Source organism: Copidosoma floridanum, unplaced genomic scaffold, assembly GCF_036245765.1.
Source record: "Copidosoma floridanum isolate Cflo_tuat_1 unplaced genomic scaffold, Cflo_Japanese_pri ptg000005l, whole genome shotgun sequence".
In the NCBI taxonomy this organism is placed as follows: domain Eukaryota; kingdom Metazoa; phylum Arthropoda; class Insecta; order Hymenoptera; family Encyrtidae; genus Copidosoma; species Copidosoma floridanum.
In genome coordinates this window covers 3,088,218-3,105,433 of record NW_028321882.1, presented here as the reverse complement: position 1 = coordinate 3,105,433, position 17,216 = coordinate 3,088,218, and the positions used below count along the sequence as shown (strand labels likewise).

Sequence of the window (17,216 nt, the reverse complement as noted above, 5' to 3'; positions counted from 1 at the left end):
CTATATGGTTTTTTAAAAAAATTATTGTTTTTATGTGATTAAATTTTTTCATGTATTTTTATAACTAATAAACTTCAGAATGTAATCGTATTTTTTTGTTTCCAATTTATTTTAATGTAGGTACCACAAAGTCAATAATTTTTGTCTCTCCCAGTATAGGGTCAGGATTTTGATATATCCCAGTATACCTGCCTTCATCTTATCTGTTTGGTGTTAAAATTTTAGCTCTAAATATTGAATAGAATGCAAGTTATTAAATTTCGAAAAAATGGCTCAAAATGGCAGTTTTTTGTGATTTGCGAAAAAATGGCTGAACTGATCTGAACCTAATGCAACTCATTTTGTTCGCCTTAAAATTGCACTACTTGTTTAATGAAGCTTTTTTTTATGTACGATCTTTCGGTTTCTTCTAGACGCAAAAAACATGTTTTGGCCATTTTTTCCATTTTTCTGGAGCTCTTATTGACATTTCTACTTGTTAAATTCTGTTTTAATTTATTATAGTACGTTGAATTTACTACCTTATTTTTTTTTTCAAGCTAGTCAGAATTTTCTGGGCCAAAAAACTAATCCTACCATACTAATATGCTTCCTGAAATTTATGTTACATTTAACATTCCCCTGAATTTTTTAAACTTAGTTAATCCTATTAACTTTCTCAGAATATCTGTGACATTTTCATTTGAATGAACTTTTACAACATTAAAAAACCCTTTATGTAACTCTCATTTACAAAGTAACAGTCTTATAAGTTTTGATAAAATAAATAAGTCTCGAAATATTTGGAATTCTTCGTAAAATTACCGTATTTTGCAATACTTATAGCACCACTATTGTCTTCATAAATTTAAATAGGTTCTTTAAACTTAACTTTAAAATCACTTAAAATGTTCTTAACCACTTTCAGTTAACTTGAACTCTCTTTGATTATTCAGTAACACTGCTTTATTATTTTGATTTTCAAAAAATTGCATTACCGTATAATCTTACAATAGAACCAGTCGTAGAACTTCTATTAACTACATCACCAGCTGAATCAGCATTAACATAACAATTAATATCATCTTTATTATCCCTTTTATAAATAATCTTTTGCCAAATTAAGTATTTTTAAAATTCTTACCGCATCTTCAGAATGTGTCTTACAATAGCTATTTTGGAATCTACTCAAATAATTACCACAAAAACTGATATCAGGTCTTGTCTCTGATTTTATTTACAACAAGGCTCCAATTTAGTTTATAAATTTAATTCCCCCACTTGCTGATTGCGCTGGTTTTAGTTTTAAATTTTGTTCCGTCAGAACCACGTACAACTGTGAATTTTTCAATATCATACTTATTTGCTAATGTTTCCATGTATCTTCTTAATCAAGTATCATTTTACCTTTTTCATAATCGTAACCAATATTTAAACCTGAACATGTTTTTACTTCTCCTAGATCTTTTATCTGAAACCTTTTTGACAACAAGTCTTAAATATATTTCACCTAAATTTTATTTTTACCGCAAATTAATAAATCACAAACAAGCAAAATTAAATAAAAAGATTCATTTTCATTATATAAAATATGAAAGCAACAATCATTTGCACTTCTAACAAATTCTAATTCTTACGTATGTATCAAAAAATTTATGCCAAGCTCTTTGGCCTTCTCTTATCCATACAATTCTTTGTCTCATTTGAATACTTTGTCAGAGCCATTATCATAGCTTTGTGGCTGTTTCATAGAAACCTTAGATTTGACTCGATCATTTGACAAGGTTGTCTCAACATACATTTGTTCTATGATTAAGGTATTTTAACAAAAAAAAAAAATTTTTAAGTTTGCATTTTTGCTACTGGTGAATAGAATATGTCATCAGTTAAATAATTTTGCTGTCATCATTTTTTCCCACGTTGACTGTCTGAAATTTAAATTTTTATTTTTGTCGTTGCCGTTTTTATTTCAATTGCTATTTTTGTTTTCAACTTTGTTTTTATTTGAACTAATTTTTATGATATCTAAAAATCAGACACCAACTGTTCTCGTTTGATTTCGGAAATACTAGAAATAATTTTATTAGATGCACCAGATGCTTGAATGAAAAAATTACCAAACCTTGCATTATGTTTCTTTTTCCTAAATTTCTCATAGAAGTCAACGTATCACATAATATCTCTAAATTATCATAAGTAAGTCCTGTAAATGACTTCATTAGCTTATCGCTACATTCAAAAGATGTCACTTTATCCCAAAGTGTTTAAGATGACAAATCTAATGTTTTTGTCAAAAAATTGATATTTCTTTGGCAGTTAAATAACTGGGATTGTTGTAGACTTGTATAAATTGTAAATCATCTCCATAAAATCGCTTATGCAACAAATTCTTGGGGCAAGTACAATTCCCGTTAGGTATAAACATTTGCATTATTTTAAAACACTGTAATCTAGCTTCTAGTGGTACTCAAATTAGACCTTTAGTATCAATTCACAAACAACTGTACTCATGACTATCAATTGATTTTTTCAAAGGTAATTCTATCACTGGATTATTGCAAAAATTTTTAGATACATATTCAAATAGATTTCCACTTGAATTTTGTGAAGACTCTATTGAAGTAGGTGTTGAAAAATGCATCTGGGAACTTGAACTCTCAGTTTAAGAGATATAATTTCATCATACAAAAGATTATATCCCAAAGCTGTATTTACCTTACATAAAACTGTGATACATAAGTTTCATTTCTTGTCGATAAAATAACTTTTTTCTCAAGAGTGGCGTTGGCTCAGTGGTGAGCGTGCTTGTTACTGATACCATGTTGTTCTAGGGGTCGTGGTTCGATTCTCGGTGAATGCAGATTTTTTCAAAAACTGTTATCATGGGGAAAATTTCCTACGTTACCCCGGCTATTTCGGGGCGGGTTTTTCCGTGGAATTTTCCTTCATAGTAATTCCGGGGTTTTTTCCTTGCCCCACAGGTCTTTGGGCCTGGGTGAATGCGAAACAGTGTTAGAGCTATAGGTAGGGGTTAGCCGATCCGATGCGCCAGGCAAGGATGGCCGGCCTTACTTAGCTTCATGGTCAAAAATTCAAAAAGCCGCTAGGTAACCCAACACGCTTCTAAGTTATCAAATGAACAAATCTTAAGCTTCGTGACCCAGTGCTCCTCTTAGTAAATAAATAAAAAAATCTTTAACCACGTGACTCAGTACACTTCTAAATTAATAAATAAGTAAAGTAATAACCACATGAACTAGTAAGTTCGCTACTTGGTTAATAAAAGAACAAACTTGAAACCACATGACTCAGAGAGCTTCTTGATTAATAAATAAATAAACTAACAACCACATGACCTAGTGCGTTTCTTAGTGAATAAATTAATGAATTAATAACCTTGTGACCCAGTGTGCAACTTGTATTATGAACAATTGAATCATCAACCACTAGACCAGCGTGCTTATTAGTTAATAAATAAGTATACAAAAAAACCACGTGACCCAGTAGGGAACCTAATTCAAAAATGAATAAACTAAAAACCAAGTGACCCAGCGTGCTTCAAAGTTAAAAAATAATCTAATCAAACAGTACTCGGCTCAGTACTTCTCAGTCAATGTCTAAATAAATTAATAATCAGATAGCCCAGCGTGCTTATAGGATGATAAATAAATAAATTACTAGTTACATTACCCAACGCCCTGGGTCACGTGGTTATTAATTTATGTAGTTATTAACAAAAGAGCAAACTAGGTCACCTGGTAATTTATTTATTGAGTTATTAACTAAAAAGGGCGATAGTTCACATGATTATTAGTTTATTTATTTATTAACTAAGAAGGGCAGTTGGTCATGGAGTTTGAGATTTATTTGTTTATTCACTAAGAAGCTTTTTTTATTATATTATTTTATTATCAATTCACAGTCCCCTGGATCACTGGATTAAATAGCTTGGGATTTGGGTTACTGGATTTTTTGTGGATTTGTCTTTACAGCCGATTTGAATTCTTACGCATGATTGCCGTCACTTTTGAGAGTGCTGCTCTGCAGTCTTTGTTTAAAGTTTTGATACTTATCGATTTACAAACATGTAACTGGTAACTTCAGTACTACCAGATGCAGACACGTTAGTTTTGATTCGAAGTTTGGTAAGGTGGGTTTGATCACGAGTATAAAATAACGGATTTGTTTTTTTTTTTTTTTACAATTGTACCCGAAATTCAATTGTACGCAAAAAAAGTTATCGGGTGCTAATTGCGTGTCAAAAAATCTATTGATTTTTATGAATATAGTCATAAAAATGTTTCTTTTAACGTAGTTTGACGTATTTTTCGTACGCCGGCACCTAAGCGCTTTTTATTCATTGTTTAGATAATTTTGTTCGCGTGTCACCTACTTACAGCTCAATTTGTTTATTTTTAAACGCGCAATCGATTTGTCGGAAAGTTTATACGTTTTTTAACGGATGTCAGCTTCACAGAGCTAGAGTTACTGGCTTTATCTGAAAAAATCCGAATGAGAAAATCCTCTTTGTGTAACGCTAGCGACGGAGCATTTCACAGAACAGAGCCGTAGTCGTAGTGTACCCAGAGATAAATTTTGTACAATCACAGTTCAGAACCCTACTGCACTGCTACAGTACGAATGAATCAGGCTCTCTTCGTTCCAGAGTTTGTACGCATATAGTACAGCGCAGTATTGAACGGTGGAAGTTCGAGGGAGGGGGCTGTTTAAGCCCAGACGTTTGGACTCAAAAAGGCCCCTCCCTCGAACTTCCACCGTTCAATGCTGCGCTGTACTGTATGCGTTCAAAATTTGGGTTAGGCGGCAGGCATCATCCATACTGTAGGAGCTCAGTGATGCATCGAACTTCAACAACACAACCACTCGTACTCCTATGGTACAAAATCTACCTCCGTGTATTAGGTTTTTCATTGCATCTTCCCATGCTATAGGGATGCTTCCAGATAAGAACGTTTGGAAGCATGTGACCATGTTTGCGTGCGTCTGGCACACATCGAGACATTCGATATTAGTCGATGTTGTAGCAATATATTAATGAATTGTGGTACTATACTACTATGTTACCACAATATCGACTAATATTGAATGTCTTGATGTGTGCCGGGTGCTCGCAAACGCAGTCGCACGTGTACAAACGCTTTTATCTGGAAGTGGCTTAACATAAGCTTATAAGCTTACGACCATCCTTTCTTTGAGTATAACCCCGACTAGTAGGCAGTGGTTAAATGCCGGCTAAGAATTCTATCTGTGCCGGGAAACTCTAAGACTAGGAACCAACACACAATTAGTATTAGTGATTGTTGGAGGGCGGGTTCATTGCCCAGTGTAAAAGAGCGAAATCTTTCGTGTTGCCAATTCTATGAAGAAAAACATATTTAAGTAGCTTTTATCTAAATTTAAATTAAGTGTTAAATAATCTCTAAATTCCTGCAATGTAAACAGCGATTATTTTTGATTATTGCTTTATGGATTTTTTCTTTGGAAATTCTTTCTTATTCTAAGTAAATTCATTTATGTCTCTCTGGGCAAAGATAAAATTTTTATACGTTACAAGTTATTTTTATTTTGTAAAATTCAATTTTTTATCTACTCGTAAACTCAGCAATAGATAAAATAATGAATATTTCCAGTTAGTTAAATTGTAAAACAAATAACAAAATCACTTATAATTAAATTTTCAAATAAACTTTAAGTAATATTGGGACTCACAATCACCTATGAAGGGGTATATGCTTCGCGCTGACTTTTTAAATTTTAGCTTGGCGAATTTAATGTATTTTTATTAATTATTTTAAGAAACAGTAAAACAAATAAATAGATTTTAATAGGAATAAAAAGTGTATATTATAAATTTCTAGGTGATAAATAATGCCCCCTTGCAAGCTGAAAAAAGCTTACACACTATTTACCAGCCTTAGACTGAACCTGCAATGACGCACCCTCACGTCACAAGAAGCGATGGAAGTGCTCTGAACAGGTCCCCTTACAAATTCCGCAGAAACAAGCCTACAACTCCGCTTCCTCACCTCACGTGAAACGGAGGAAGGGTCCCCAGGGGTAGAATCATGTAACTTTTAACAAGGTTTTTTCGACCAATTTTTGGCTTCTGCGCATGTGTAGTTCACGAAAATCGGTCCAAACATCATTTTCAAAAGTCACATGATACCACCACGGCGAACCATAATACGGTTTTATTCTTCGGAATTCTAAGGTGAGTCTCAGACCAGTTGGTTACTGCAGGAAATCTGGAAGCATAAAGAGAATGGTATTTCTTTGGAGCAGTCTGTCAGTCTTCATTAGTTAAGAGCTTTCGTTCAACCTCTGAAGATCTCTCTGAGAAAATTCCGAGGTGCGTAAGCTTCTGTATGATTATAATAATCCCAAAAGTTTAGTTAAGTTAATCATAATCGTGTTCGTGAGTATTCTGAGGACCTGGACATCAACTCTTGGAAAGGAGCTCCACCAAGATTGTCCATAAAAGTTTCATCAACAGCGGATCCAGATGAACCGGATCAACATCTCTAGAATTTCGATGGACTTCCTGAGGTATCACCTGGCACTTCTGTGCCTAACCAGAAAATGGACTTGCGCCCAGGACGATTCCGAGGATCGAGCGCTCCATCTATGCCTCGACAGTCTGTGCTTGACGGCCAGGGCCAGGTCATATAGTACATTACGATACTAGTGCGCGAGGAAGGCAATTCACGCACGTGTGATGTATACAACTTTTCAACATGGGGAATGAGATTATGAGCCATCTAATATGGCTCCGCAAAGATCTCGACGTACATACGCAATCGCACGAGTGCGCAGCACGAGTTGTGAGTCGCGTGTGCAAATCGAGGTCTTGAGAGCCACAAAAGATGGCTCATAATCGAGGTCCCCGCGCACGGTGTGTCAAAAACACTCTTCGAGCCGTTAAGTAACTCATGGCGCCCGTCTAATGAAGTTAGCTTAAATCTTAACCTGTCATAAAATTCTAGCTCAAACTCTTTGTTTCAAAGTGAAAAAATGGTTTTTTCATAAATATTGTGGATTATGCAGGTAAAGGGGGATAATTATGAAGACAATAAGAGACTTGTAAGAGGTAATCACTGTTTTTACGGTGTAATATCCGACATAGTCAAGTAGTGCGTTACTCTTTATTTTAAAAAAATGGTAGGTGATGGTTCCAACTTTTCTCACAAGAACGGCGCCACTGGTGAGTTAACACCTCGAATAGCGACATTTGCCATCGCAGTATCGCATGGGGAGGCTTCAAGTGAAGAAATAGCTCTCCTACACTTATGCTTGCAATTTTTGTCTTAAATGACTTATAAATTACAAAGTAACAAAAAAAGAGGTTTATTTATTTTTGTTCTTGGATTTGAGATACCAAAAAAAATTTTTTAATATTTTTACAACCACGACACATGTTTTCCATGTATTTTTTTCCGCAGGATTTGATAAGCGAATTTATTTTTACTAAAGATGTAATGAGGTTTTAGAAAAAGCGAAAAATTTTCCACCAGTTTTTTCAGTTTTTGACAATGTTCCACCAATTTTATCTTAAATTTTTCATTGCCATTTGAAAAAACGGAAAAAAATACACCAAAAATATGTTTTCGAAAGTCAGCCGTTTTTTAGAAATTTAACTTTAAAACAAATTGAAATGTTACAAGATTTTTTTTTAGCCCAGTTTAGCTCGAAAAATTTTTAAAAAAATCATGCTTGTTTGCAGTAAAAATATACACCACTATGAATTTTTTCAATTCTTTTAGTTAATAATGCCTCTAAAAAAAAGGAAATAAAAAAATCACGGTTTTAAGGTGAAGGGTGAACAGGGGTGACATAGAGATCTAAAAATTCAGCTGAGGGCGTCTTTTTGCATGACTTTTTGTACTGTCAATTGTTGTTGATTCTTTCAAGGGAAGATTTAACCCCTTACCCGACTATAGCATTTGTTGTGCAGTAGACTCTATGTACATTTTATCAGTTTTCTTCATTATTTCGTACGTTGTTTCCTTATCCATTACAAACTGTAAATGATCATTCGAAATTCTACGATATATTACAGTAATCGCTTTTAAGTTGTTTTCGATCTACTCTTTTTTATTTTTCGTTGCCCTGGCTCAAGTTGCTACTATTTCGCACATTTTTAATTTAAGAGTGATCGTGATTCTCCTTTTCCAACACTCATATTTTTTTTCCATCAAACACTGAAATTTTTACTTCATCCGACATTTTGGCTTTTTTCATAAACTTTTCTTCTTTTTAAAAAATAAATTCTTTTGACACACGAATGTCAATTAAAACTCTATCAAAAACTTTTTTTACTCCTTTCGCTGTTGGATTTTTACTTTCGAATTTTTCGTTTTTTTCTGTGCGAGTGCTATTTAACAAAATTTACGTCCCCCGAAGGAGCACGTGAAAATTTAAAAATAAAAAATGAGCTGTGCTACTATGTTAAATATATTTATTACGAGGTAGTGGATCAATAATGTTAAATTTATTAAATTTAAAAAAAAATATATTTAATGACAGAAAAAAGGATAACTTAGGATTATAAAATCTCCTCTCACTACGCCGAAACAGAGATATATGAGACTCTACGAGAGTGTATATATATATATATATATCTTTCTTCCTATATTATATAATCGTAAGATTTAGAGCGAGGTTTTGCTCCCCCCCGCTCCCCCCCAAATAAGGTAGTTATTCTTTCATTTTCTTGCATTTTTCAAGTAATCCTACTATTTTGATAGCCATAGGAAGAGTTAAGATAAATGGAAATCGTTTTCCGTACAATATAAATGGTAGTGAAGAAGAATTGTTTGTATAGAGTGTTATACTTATACTTAAGACTTTATTTCCTTTTTTTTTACCTGAGATTATTCCAGCTTCGATGTTGTATATGAATAATTTTGTAATTCATAATCGTGTACCATTGCAAAGTCCTTCAGATATGTTTAAGTTTCGTATCAACATAATAATAGCGTTGATTTTTAAATCTAATTCATGTGAAAAAAGACTTTCTTTACTACTATTTAAATATTCTGTAAAGAAATTAGTATAAATATTATCGTCTAATTTATCTACTCCTTTGTAATTTGCTTTATCAATATTATAGTACGTTACTAATGTTCCTACCATATTATTTTAAATTTTTTTGTTCAAAAAGTGAGTGTATTTATTGTGAGATGTTAATATAGTTTTACTTATAAAATAATCATCATCATTATAAAAAATTTAAGAACATATATCATTTGATTTTAATGTCTGAGGAATTATAAAAGTTTTAATTTTGCCTTCTCCTACATCCAGTAGCAATGAAGACAATTTTTAATTAATTGAACGTATATTATTTTTTAAATAGAAAATATTAAATAAAGGCCAAAAATTGGAAAATTTTATGTTTTCTTGAACAATAGTAATTTTGCTTCCGTTTTTTACTACTGGGAGAATTCGACGAAAGTCTCCACCTAAAATTATTATTTTATTTCCAAAAGGTTTATTACCACTAGATAAATCTTTTTGAGTCCTATCAGCGATTTCTAACACTTTTTTTGGTACCATAGAAGCTTTATCCCAAATAATTACTTTTACATTACGTAATTTTTGTTTATCTGACTCAAACTGGAAGAATGCACTTTCTATAGTGCTTAATTCCAAAGGAAGTCTGAAAGTTCTGTAAGTGGTCATTCCCTTTGGAAGCAGAATAGAAGCAATACCTGTCCAAGCCATTGTAAGAATTTTTTTTCAATTGATATGAAATAATAAATTAATCTTTTGTATAGAAAAATTTTTCCAGATCCACCAGGACCATCGATGAAAAAAATTTTTATTTTTTATTTTATTATTTCTTGAAAAATTCGACATTGATCATGATTGAGTTGTAAAATTATTTCATGGAATTTATGTTATAAAATATTCTTTCATCATTGTCAGTATCAATATTTTTTTTTATCGTTTCTGTTGGTTCTGGTAAACTGAAATCTTTACAAGACATATTTTCAGAATTAAAAATTTTGTTTCAATGTAAAAGAGCTTTATTTTGATCATCTTTACAATTTTCAATAAAAAATTTTTAGTATTTTTTCCAAATAATATTACCAAAAAAATTTTCAGACATAATAAACCATGCGAAAAATTTTCGTAGTTGAAAAGGCAGCATAACGTTACATGCTTCTTCAAAAATTATATTGTTTTGAAAATCGTGTTCTACTAATCCCATAGAAATAGCTGCTATTAGTGAGGGAAAATAAAAAGTGATGGTTAAAAATTCATGTAATTAATTATGATCAATATACATTTATTACATATATAAATTTTAAGTAACAATTAATATAATTCGGGTATTTTTCCATACTTCGTAAATCTAATTTGCAATTACGGGGGTTGGTGCGCAGAGCGCGCAGGGGGCATATATAGTTAGAAGAGCTTAGAAATATCTATTGACACATACAGTATAGACAGCTCATTTAAAAAAGGGAGCCACTGGAAGAAATAATAAAGCTCACCAACAAAAATTCAAGGGCACATCTCTCTGTCTATGTAAACTTTACCACTTTTATTCGAAATTAGCAGCTTGTTCTTTATATTTCCTTAGAAGCAGCCCAGTAATCATTCCCCAGCGTAGAACATGTATTCCCGAGTATTTTCAAAAAATGCTGTAGTCTTTCGAATTCTGTCGAATATACTTCAACATATTATTTTCATACTAACAATTAATTTTATCATTTTTTAAGGCCTTGAAAAATTTTAATACAAACCTTGTTTCGAAAAAATTACACTTATAACACAATAAAAGGGGGGGTTGGCGCGCGGAGCGCGCAGGGGAGCGGAGCCCCACTCGTATATATATATATATACATCCTTTGACAGATATATATTTGAATGCCGCCTCTCTAAGATAAATTCCTAGCTATGCCAATGTATGATAGAGAGATAACATAGTTGTAAAATTATTATTTCTGCAGTTATTGTAACAGCGGATCTTGCATTTCTTGGCACAGAACGATCACCTATTCTCAAATCATCAATAGTCTACAGCGTCGCGGTTTCTCTAAAGTGCATTGCAATTGTAAGGAGAGTTAATAGGAGTGTAGATTTTAACGTCATCAGCATAGAAAAGAGTATGGCAATTGGATACAGCAGACAGTTTATCAAACAAGATAAAGAGTTAAGGCCCTTAATGCAACCCTTGAGAGATATCTGACAACATGAGAAAGGCATTGGAGATGATGTCACCATTTGTGCCCTGTTAGTGAGATAAGACTTAAGCCAGGATAACATATCGCCACGAATCCCAAAATTATAAAGCTTGCTGAGTAGATTGTGATTAACTAAATAGAATGCCTTAGAGTAGATATGAGGTCCCTACGATCAGCAAACGCAGTACAGATGGCGTACTGTAGCTAAGAGAAAAATGGCGTCACTGACACAATACTATTACTATAAGTGACGACAATATATGGTAATGTGGACTTATGTGACAACATATCCGTCACGCTGACGTCAGAAGATCACGGATAGCACATTTTTGTCAATGTGACGCCTTTTTTCTCTTACCTACAGTACGCAATCTATGCTGAGTTTGTGGACCATAGGGACATTATATAAGCTACATCAACGTATAGAAGGAATTTAGTAATAGTAAATTTGTGAGACAAAGCCATACTGATTAGCGTTTATGTAAAGTAGCGAATCCCATAGCTTATGTGTGACAATAGCATCAGATAAATATTTTTAAGTGGGAAGTATGGTGATAGGTCTGTAGCTTAGTGTAGCCGTCCCCATTGCGTTAGAGCTAGTTGAGTCATGGAGACGTATATGTTTACAAACAATCCGTAAGATTTACTGAGATTCTATGGACATGAATATGTTTTGGGACTGGACAAAATACTATTTTCGACATTAGTTATACAGTCCTTATAAGATTGCGTAGATGTACTAATACATAAAGATTTAATGCGCGTAAACTTTACAAAGTCAGATAGATGGCCAGTCATTTTTAGAACTCTATAAACAATCAAAAATTTATAGCTATAATAAGATCAATAAGTAACAGCTACAATGAGCTACATCTATAGCTATAACTATAATTATGGCTAGTAATTATAGGTGTATATGTAGCGCGCAGTGGCTCAGTCGACTAGGTCGAGGGTTGGCATGCGGGAGACCATGGTTCGATTCTCGGCCAGTGCGACTTTTTCGGGCAAGTACCTCTGTAAATTTTTACATGTACATTTTCACCACGAAATTCTCCTCGAGGAGGGATATAGGCGACATCCTCGCAGCAAAATAGCCTAATTTTTCCCTACCCCCCTCCCAGTAATGGGAGACCTCCCATCCCTCTTTCCTTACTTCTCCCAAGTACTAAGTGCCCTAAGTAGTGCCCTTTATAGGAGCCGGACGTAAAACACTATAATATAAAAGAGGTTTATTTATAGCTATAAATTTTTGACTGAGTGAGCACATTTTTTTTGTAAATACAAGGTCTTCAAGTTCTTGAGTAAACTTTCTAGAAAAGAATAAACTATTAGAACGATTAATCATGGGAACTGAGTTATTGATTGCAGTGCATACTGTGGAATAAAAAACACTAACAATAAAATCGACACTAGAGTTACTTAAGACAGTAAACCAGTCCGTAGAGTTTTGGTCATCGTTTCATGCGTTGTAGTCAGCTTTTAAAAAGTTCCAATGAGCAGAGAAATTTTTATGACCAAACAGATTAACGTAAAAGGTTTCAAAGAAGCCTGGTGGATTATACTTGTCAGTGTTGACCAGGTAATCACTAGACTGCACTGGTAGAATATGAATGTTATACAATAGGTCAAGAGTATAGCCTTTTTTACTGTTACCTGGATAATACTACTTGAGATTCTATAATTTATGCAGCGTTCTCTATGTATTAAGTGATATAATCTACCTGACACTACCTGTTGAAGTTTTACACCTAGGGAGGCCACAATCGGTAGAGCTTACAAGAGATACAGTCCAGAAATACTCTGTAGCGCTAGTAGTGGAGGGCATCATTGATTGTTCAATGCATGGGTTAGGCATTACTAAAACGAGTGTGTATAAGGTTAGGAACCAATTAACAGCGACTACTATATAACGAATAAACAGGCGTGCCAAACAATATAAAACCAGTTAATATGATGAAAAACTAAGTTATAAGAATACAAATTGGAGTAAAAATTACTTTTAATATATTTAATACAGAAGAGCGTTGTGAAGAGCGTGTGTGCACCAGCGCGCCCAACACTTAAAAATAAATATATGAACTATTTCTTGCATAGCAATGTAATCCTTGCCCAAAGACTTAAATAAAGTGTATATAATAATAATTTTTTCATTACAAATTAACCAAGCAGGAATTCATTTACCTTTAAACATATAATTTTAGCGAAAAATATTGGACACTTCATCATTTTAGCGCATCTTCTTGAATGAGCACACTGTCACTATCTGACAATACATAATTACCCTCATACGCGACGTTGGACGCTATGGCGAAAAAATTGATGCCTCTCGCAAACTTCAGTGCATACCTTGATGTATACGTATAGTGATATCTATATTGACGTCATTTTTACGCCTTGATAGTTTGTGGCGCTAAAATTGAAAGTTCCACTAAAATGCGCACTAAAGTTTACAACAGGCATCAAACTTTTCACCATCACGGCCAGCCCTACCCCACAGTCAACTCATGGGAATAAGAAAGAACACTTATGAATTATGTACATACATCTATAGAATTTGTGAAAATTTGAGTTTTCTTACTTAAGTGATTTCCATGAAAAAATCACGATTTTATTTAAGGTGAAATAATAAAAATTCTACTAAGTTTTCGAAATTTCGGATATAAGTTAAGCAGCTTTTTTGTTTGACAAGCAAATCACTTCACTACAAATAAATGTCTTAAAGCTCATATGATAAAAATATTCATGTTAAATAAGAGTCTTTGAGTAAATTTACTCTGTATTTGTATCCAATTTTTTTATCAAAAAAGTAACTTATTAAAAATAATTTGGTTTGCTAACCGCAGGAGCTTCTTCAATGACTTTTTGATGTCTTCGCTGAATAGAACAGTCTCTTTCAAATAGGTGAACTACATTTCCATAGGTATCAGCAAATATTTGTACTTCAATGTGTCTTGGTCTAGTAATATACTGCTCTAGAAGAATGGACGAATCTCCAAATGCTTTTAAAGATTCAGTTCTGGCCGACTCCAAAGCTTGGAAAAATTCTTCCTCTCTCCAAGCAATTCTCATACCCTTACCTCCACCACCTCTAACAGCTTTGATCAACAGTGGGAAACCAAGATTTGTAGCTTCTTTTACTAATGTTGAATCAGATTGGTCATAGCCATGATATCCTATAGAAATAATTTGTGTTTATTAATAAACTTTATTATCAAAAAATTTAAGGTAGTAGTTGACTTAAAGTCACGCATAAACAATAGACCTAACACGCAACAGTAGCACAGAAAATTTCAACATGGCAGAAAATTAGGGCCCACCATTTGCATACAAGAATGAGAGAAGTGAGGAGGGCGTACTTTTTCCTGAAGCTAACTTCAGAGTCTGTATACAGTAGTTGCTGCTAACAGTGTAGTAGCGTCTTCTGCTGTGACAAAGGTTCTCATGCAAGTTGCTCGTCCGTACGAAGGAAGCCAGTAGTTAAGTTACGTGAGCCACGGTAACGCTCGATGGTCGATGGTACCAGTGGCATTATTTAACTAACGCTGCTATGTTCCGTTAAGATTAACGAACAGTCAATGTCAATCGGATTTTTGACGTAAAATTTGGAGGATTATTTTTTAATAATCCTAACCGAAAAATTAAAATTTTCACTCAATGCAAACAGCTGAGAAGAGCTGATATCGACGATTCAGACGGAGACCGTGCCCTGATTGGTCCTGAACAAAAACTATGCCCCATTCCCTTTTGACGACCCGGACGAAGACTATGCCCTTTTTTTTTAGTCTGGACGAAAGCTGTGCCATTTTTTTTGAGTCCAGACTAAAACTATGCCCGCGTCCGGACAAAAAATAAGTTAAAAAACATCTAAATATTGTTTACTGACCCATCTTGTGTTCTACTTCCCATTAAAAAATCCCTCCAGGTTTGCTGCTTTATGCTTTTGGCGGCTAGCGGCTACTATTACACTGGAAAAAGCTTACAAATACGAAGTTCCTGAAAACGATTAAACATTTCAAGGTTTCGCAATACTTGTGTCAAAGTATTTGTGTTATAAGTTTTATCTTCACATTAAGATTCACATGCACATGAATCTACGGACGCGTTCATAAAAAACAACACGTAATCATTATTCTTAGCAGGTCTAGTGGCTTCACAATTTGGAGTTTTAGTAAGTGTTTGAAAAAAAAAGAATGAGCTTTTTTAAGATTTCATAAAGTGTATATTACAACAACTGTAGACAACAATCACAACATAAATACATTTGACTATATATCTAATAACAAACACAAATTTAAGGTGAACTAAATGAATTTCACTTCATCCGGGCTCCAGAAATGGTCAACATCTTTATCAAGACTCGAAAAAAAATGGAATAGTCTTCACCCCGACTAGAAAAAAGGGTAAAGTTTTCGTCTGGACTCCAGAAAAGGGCATAGTTTTCGTCCAATTTTCCAAAAGGGCATAGTTTTCGTCCAATTTCCCAAAAGGGCATAGTTTTCGTTCAGACTAGGGTAAAAAGCATAATTATCGTCCGGACTGAGAGAAAGGGCATAGTCTTCGTCAGGTTTCGAAGCAGGGCATAGTCTTCGTCCAAGGCATCGATATATCTACATAGAAGCAGAAAGAGACATAAAAATGTACACACGTATTAGATTTTTCCGTCCATGTGAATCACAGAGTCTCTATACGGTAGTTGCTGCCGACAGTGTCGTAGCATCTTCTGCTACAACAGAGGTTCTCATGCAAATGAAGGCTCATTCGTATATTGTTTCGTGTAGTCATAATCACTCGGCCCCTTAGCCGTTGGGTGCCCCGCCTAATAAACGTCCGCTAATATGTTATCTGAGAAACCATTTACCAAGTAAGCTAATATATGGTGTCAATATGTCATCTGTAACTCAACTTAAAAAATTAATATTCAAAAGAGTTGATTTTTACTATTTTTATTTTACATTTTGAAATAATTACGATGTCACATCAGGTGGCATATGGCATCTGATATATCAGCTAATATATCACCTGACGTGTCACCTGGAATTTTTTTTTTTAATGTTAAATAAAAAAATTCAACGCTTTCAAGCTTTACTAGGTATGATCTTCGATGCTTCAGGTGGATAATAACACCATATCGGTACACAAGAGAGCCATATTATGCATAATTTAATAGATTGTTATCAACTTTAATATTTTCAGTTAAGTAACAGATGACATATTGACATGACATATTAGATGACATGGCAGATGATATCTCCGATGACATATCAACTGACATTTATGAGGAAGGGACACTTTTGAGATGAAGGGTTTTTTTCTAGTGATCTTGTACTTTACATTTGTTAAGTCATACTAAAATAGAACTGTGGTTGCATGATAACAAAGCTTGTGGGCCAGCTTTCGCAATCGGATTACTGAGAAACGAGAATATCTCAGTGGTTAACGATCACAAGATCGTGATTACGTTTCCTGCGTAAACAAGGCAATGAAATCGACAAAAAGAACAAACAACCTGATCAAGAACCAAGAGGTTACAGTTTACAGTATCAGTAGGATGCTAGTTTCAATACAAATGCCAGTTTGGATTTTGATTTTTTTAATCTAAATCATCTATTTTATGGTATGCATCTCAAGACTTGTATGCCGATGGATGAAAGGTATCGTACTTTTTTTTTCACGCACAGCTAAAATATTCATAGAGTTGCAAAATTTGATTTAAATACAATTACTAAAGAGATTGCATAAAACAATTTGGAGAGCTTCCAGAATGAATGTAGATGTCATTACTGTGCGTGGCTGCCCCGGTTGCTAAACGTCAGATGATGATCAGCTGATAATAACCTGAAATTTTGGCATGATATTCAACTGATATTCACCAGATTTTTTCATTGTTATCACCTTATTTTTAGCTGATTTTCACCTGATTTTTAGCTTTGCTGGAAGCTTACTGAACAGAATTTACCCGATATTCACATAATATTCCCTTGGTATTCAGCTGATTTCTAACCGATAATCAGCTGATTATCATGA

At 33.8% G+C, this 17,216-nt stretch overlaps 1 protein-coding gene across 1 annotated transcript in view; it reads right to left on the bottom strand.

Moving 5' to 3' along the window:
• The window catches only part of Mccc1 (Methylcrotonoyl-CoA carboxylase 1), a 518,283-nt gene that overhangs the window by 417,726 nt on the left and 83,341 nt on the right, over window positions 1-17,216 (bottom strand). Inside the window, exon 4 of the mRNA XM_023389291.2 lies at window positions 14,031-14,365. Coding sequence (XP_023245059.2) covers window positions 14,031-14,365 — 335 coding nt within the window. The remainder of the gene's footprint in view (window positions 1-14,030; window positions 14,366-17,216) is intronic.